At 25.4% G+C, this 6186-nt stretch overlaps 1 protein-coding gene across 1 annotated transcript; it reads right to left on the reverse strand.

Moving 5' to 3' along the window:
• Positions 1–392: 392 nt before the first annotated feature.
• Positions 393–5489, reverse strand: LOC112687191 (DNA replication ATP-dependent helicase/nuclease DNA2). The gene is made up of 15 exons (XM_025559768.1): positions 5378–5489; positions 4882–5321; positions 4661–4792; positions 4292–4538; positions 4037–4224; positions 3495–3761; positions 3219–3425; positions 2949–3149; positions 2322–2558; positions 1723–2266; positions 1470–1663; positions 1215–1401; positions 1008–1157; positions 764–940; positions 393–701 (listed from the first exon to the last, which is right to left on the reverse strand). Exons 1-15 carry the CDS (start codon positions 5405–5407, stop codon positions 540–542), a joined length of 3363 nt encoding a protein of 1120 aa, XP_025415553.1. The 5' UTR covers positions 5408–5489; the 3' UTR covers positions 393–539.
• Positions 5490–6186: the final 697 nt, after the last annotated feature.

Raw genomic sequence — 6186 nt, forward strand, 5'->3', positions numbered from 1 at the left:
TAGACAGGGGCAATAAAATATACGATGATTGTGAATCAATTATAATTCGATTGGTAACATTATCATATATAGCCATTTAGGCATGTTACTTAGTGATTATATACTAATAAGTGCCTTCTCTAATCTACGACATCTAGACATCACATGATCTAGAAAATTTTAGTTATTTATGTTACAATGTTACAGAATACAATAATATATTTATGTCATGAATAATCAAAAATCGCATTTAAAATTACATGATGTATTCAATATTTATTGAATATAGATTAGGATTAGGTAATATTACATCATCGTAAAATATAAAATAGCTGATTTGAACACTTTGTTTATTTTTTTGGTAATAAGTTTCATATTATTATTAAAAAATATAATTATTATTATAATAATTAATGTGTATTCTAAAACTGAGAATGATATTAATGAAAATGTAATAATTTAAAGACATCTTACTAAAAAAATATGCAAAAAAATTACATCACAATATACATAAAAAGGTTATCAGTTATTATTATAAAATATTAAATCAGTTTAAGATTTTAAACTTGAGGTAGTTTTATGATATTAGTAATATGGCTAAATAAGCTATTGAATGTTTCGTAATTTTTCATTCTCATTACATCACCAATTATAATTAATTTATGCTTAGCTCTAGTTATAGCCACAGTTATTCTTCTTTTGTCACTCAATATGCCAACATCCTTAAAATATAGTAGACCATAGTTAATAGAGAAAATTAATATATAATTACTGAATTAATTACTTTGGCAACAGTATTCTTTGTACAAGAGTATATTATAACTTCTTTGTCTCGTCCTTGATACTGATCAACTGTATTTACTTCAATGTCGGGATTCACAATCAAAATTTCATTTTTCAAAAGTGTTACTTGGGCTCTGTAAGGAGCAATGACACCAATTGATTCTTCTGTAAGTCCACCCTATTTAACAGAAATGAAAAACAATATTAAAACATCAATAATACATTTATTATTGATATAAATTTACTTGAATTAAAATTAAAATTATTTGTTTGATAATTTTCACTTCTGTTAGATTTGTGTCTGTTGAACTACTATTCACAATTCCTGTATCCAAAAGTAAAACAGACTTATTTAAATCTGATGATACAATATTTTTCAACCATTCATCTTTAACCTATAATTAAATTACATTAATTTATTTTGACAAAATACTCAAAATATTCAAACTTACATGTGTTTCTTTGAGTTTTATTGTTGCATACTTTACAGCATCATTTGCACATTTTAAGCTCCCATTATAAGTATATTTGTTGGCAAGTTCTGCTATAGGACCATTCATTCGGTATTGAACACGAAGAACAGCAGTAACAGATGGCCTATCTAATCTTTCAAACAAACTGATATCCATACCTAAATCTCTGAAAACATCAGGATTACAATAATTATTTTTAGATGTATTATTATTAGTATAAAAATTTAATTTTACTTTGCTTTTTTATTCTTGATTAGAGGTGGTAGTTGTTGTGGGTCACCAACTAAAACAAATACCTTAGAAGAATGAAGAGCAGCTATGACTGATGACTGTACTACTTGGGTGGCTTCATCCACAATACATACATCAAATTTACGTTTTTGAAGTAACGCATGTCCACATCCAAGACAAGTCACTCCAACAACATTCTGTAGGTCATATTTTTAGTTTGAGAAAACATAAAAAAAGCATTTATGAAAGACTTTACCACTTGATTGTATAACTTTGATAATTTGTCAGTTGAATCACAACTTTGAGAAACAATTTTATCACATTTTTCCCATAAATCAGGATGAACACAAGTTTTTGAACCCAACCTCAAAAAATCAATTCCATTTTTATGCAACAATAGCAAAAGATTATCAACAGCTGAATGAGTATGAGAAGTGACCAACACTGACCGACCCATCAATACAAGTAATCGAATAAGAGTAGCTACAGTTGATGTTTTACCAGTTCCAGGCATACCCTTAATTAGAGCATAGTTTTCAGCAATTAAAGCCTTGATAATGGCTGATTTTTGGGAAAAATTTAAATTTAAAGTCAATCCAGAGCTTTTAATAAAAAAATCTATGTTGCTTTTGATTGGTAAAAATTTTGGTATTTCTTTGTCAATTATATATCGTCTTAATTGTGCTGAATTTTCACTAGGTTCTAATAATAGAGCTAAACTAGAAAAATTAAATGCTACTATTGACTGTGATTCATATTTATCTAAATGATATAATGATGGTTTGAGTTTAGTTAAATCCCTGAAAAATTAGTGTAATTAACACAAATTTAATATTAAAGTTTCTTTTATTTTACCTATCTAATAATAGATCCACTGAAGTGTCAGTAATATCAGAAATAAAACCTGTAGCGATTGCATTTCGATCATCTGTACTAATTATTGAATAATTATTTACAGAAAATGTTGTGAGTTTAAAGCTTTTTTTATTAGATTTGTCTGATTTTTTCATTGTGTGTAAATAATAACGGTCTCCTTGTTCTTTAACAGCTTTTATAACAATCAATGAAGAAATACAATGTCCACGGCTTTCACTGAAAACAATTAAAAAATAGGTTCTATACACTTACAGAGGTTTTCAAGCTAGGGATCACAAAAGATAGTTTAGGGGTCCCTAAAAATAATGAAAAAATAGTTATTTTATAAAAATATATTAATTTAAAAATCAATCTAATTATTATGAATATACAATAATATATAATATATAATAATATAATATATATCAAATAAAATAGCTTGTAGCATAAGCTTATCTGACAATAGATTATTAACTATGAGCTATTGTTGTTATGGTTTTAATTGCACTAGCATTTAATATTTGATCATACATGTATTTTAATGCACTTCAACATTTTTAATTCTGTTTTTGATCTGATGAGATACTATATAAGAAATTAAAAAATCTGAAATATTTTATTACTAACCGTTCATTAATTGGTAATGTCCATATGTCACTAGTTTTTGCAGTTAAATTATCTCTAGTGTCTTCAATACAATTTTCTAACTGTAATAAAGCTGTCCATTGCATGACATAATTAATATGTTCAAGTTTTAAATGGCTTATAGCTTGAGGGCCTAAACTTTTTAACGGATTATGATTATCCAGTTTATCAAACCCTTCTTTACTACAATTATTTTATAAACATATTATCAATAAAATTAAATACATTTAACAGTTAATATAATTATTTCACCTTAAAATAGCACTACATGTAGTCAAATATGAACATTTTGAGCAAGCATTATGATGATTTATGGGTTCAGGTAATGTTGGAATATAGTTATCATTAGGATCTGAAATTACTTTATTTGCATTTAAATAGTGCACAAGTCTATTACGTAGCATTATTAAATCTCGTTTTTCTTTATGTCCAACTTTGACTTGGGTTAAAACATTTTCTCTACATATTCAAAATGTATTATTGATAAAACAAAGTATTTCATCATTATCCAATTATATACATATTTACCTGAGATATAACAATAAGCCTGAATCTACATCCATGCCTAATTTTGCCATCATTATTACATACAATATCACTTGACCACGATGCTCTTCACTTCCAGAAGCTCGTCCAGTTTTCAACTCAACTGGCATTATTTTGCATTTACCATCATATTTTGCTAGTACAGTTACATCTACCTTACCCTTAACACCAAATTCAGGTACCCATAAATTTTCTTCTATATCTTCAACTGACATTATTTCACCATTCCAAGTTTTTTTATCTTTCCCACTAATCAAAGAAAAAACTTATAATTTGCATTTACTTTTATAACTTTAATTTTTTTGTTTATTTCAACATTAAAAAAGAAACTATTTATTATATTACAAGTCATTGTCAAAAATATGAACATCAAAATACATTAACACAAAATAATAAGCTAAATTAGTAAAATTAGCATTAAGTACTTTTTCCTTAGTCTTTAGCATACTAATGTAAACAGAAATTTAATTAATGGTAATGTGTATTATTTTTTTTAGGAATTATGTAAAGAAAATGTAACTTACGTTTGATAACCGGCCACATAATTTCTAACAAAACTTTGGATTTTCGGTATGAAATCCATTAGCTCTTTTTTAGTTATTTCTAAATTCATATCAGATTCATATAATGTATGGATAAAATCTTGGCTGTTAATCATTTCATCTACTACAGCTTGAATGCCATTGTAACTAAATTGCTTTCTTTTTAGTACCTAATAAAAATAATTATCTGAATACATTAAATAATAAAAAATTAGAAAATAATAAAAATATTAATACAGTTTGTAATAATTGATGGAGAAGTGTTCCCATAACCATATTAGCCGGACAACAATCAAGACCCTTATATATATCAGTAAGAACTGAACGTCGTGAACAGAATAATGATCCAACAATTGTTGTACCGGATACCAAAAAGTCTGAGTGTCTAGTAACAAAACCATAATCATTATTTACTGACCAGAGATCATTGAATTTTTCTGCCATTACGGTCACTATATCTCCTACTTCAAATAAGCTATGAAGCCTGGATATATAAAATTATAAAAACATATATTTTAAACCTAAATTAAATTATTATAAATGCAAATATAAATTCAAGAATTTATACATAATTATCATATTATTAATTTAAAATAATATACTTACCAAATACCACTGAGATAACATACGCATTGTGTGTGATTACTTTTGCAAGAATTTAAAGACAAACAAATTTTTCCTACCTCTTTTACAATATATTTTATAATACATCTATGTGGTATGGTCAAATCAATATCTCTAATATATTGAGAAAAAAAATATATTATATCATTGTTATAATTGTTCTAACATAAAATTATACAATTGATAAAAATGTAAATAATTACTTAAAAGGCGAAGAACAAGAGTCAGTCCAATCATCAAGGAACATATCAGAACAAAAGTCAGTGTCATCATAAATCGTACTTGCAATTGATTCTGTGCCATTACAAGACTGACTATCAACATCATGGTCATCTATTTTAGAATGTTCTGTAGTATTTGTAGATAAATTTAATGTTTTTTTGGAGATAATAACATTATTTGAAGACTTATTATTAAGATCTATGTCATCAATTAATTTACAATTTAAACTTCTTTTTGCTTTGATTGATTTTTTTTTTAATATTGGAGATGGTGGTATAATATCTGGACTTGAAATCGGGCTTGGCAAAGATTTCATAATAGGTGTTTTATTATCATTATTTGCCTTTTCAATTTTGGATGGCTCATGTGAAATACGTGAGAATAAAGTGGTAATTTTAATTTGCTTAGAACAAGATTCAACCTAAAAACAACATTTTTATAAATATAATATACATTTTTGGTGTGTTTCATACATACCTTTTGAATTTTACTATGAGATCTTTTCATTTCAATAATTGGTTATTAAAACAATTATTAAAAAATAAATAAAAATAATCATAAAACAAAAAAAAAAACAATTAAAAATGTTGAAAAAATAACAATTATTTACCGACAGACAATTGATAGATTAGTTATCAAACCATTTTCAAATTATAAACTCTTATGATTAAAATTCCCGCTCTTTTTTTATTATTATCAATTTCTTCCTTTATGATTCTATATATATATATATAATAGCCATACATTAAATTTTTAAATGTATTTATATGAATATTTACATTTATATAGGTATTTAAATATTGTAATAATATTTGTATTTTTTGAAAAGTATAAAATATATTAAATTAATTTCTGTGGATGGGTAATGCAATTACAGAAGAGTTGATGTAATATTTAACTAATATAGCTTAATAGTTTTAGTAAAAATCGTTTTTAAACGTAAATGATAGTGTACAAAAACTATTGTAACTTTAGCAGATCTCAGTATTCCATCGGTTAATGTTATAAAATAAATTGTTGTAAATAAAAAACCATTTAAATTTAAATATTTTTTGGCGCCATACCGCGACGGGAGCAACGATGAGACGGATGATCTATGTCTAATATTATTTGCCTTATTCCATTCACAATTGTTAATTATTGTCATTTTAACAAATTATATTTTTCATAATTTCTGCCCATTGTAATAATAAAATAAATTATTATTTATTTTTTCTTTAATTATTAAATTGTAATTAGTTATTGAAATGAAATATTGTATTTGTTATTTTTATTAGAGTTAACAG

Source organism: Sipha flava, unplaced genomic scaffold (assembly GCF_003268045.1).
Source record: "Sipha flava isolate LNK unplaced genomic scaffold, YSA_version1 334_pilon_pilon, whole genome shotgun sequence".
Lineage (NCBI taxonomy): Eukaryota > Metazoa > Arthropoda > Insecta > Hemiptera > Aphididae > Sipha > Sipha flava.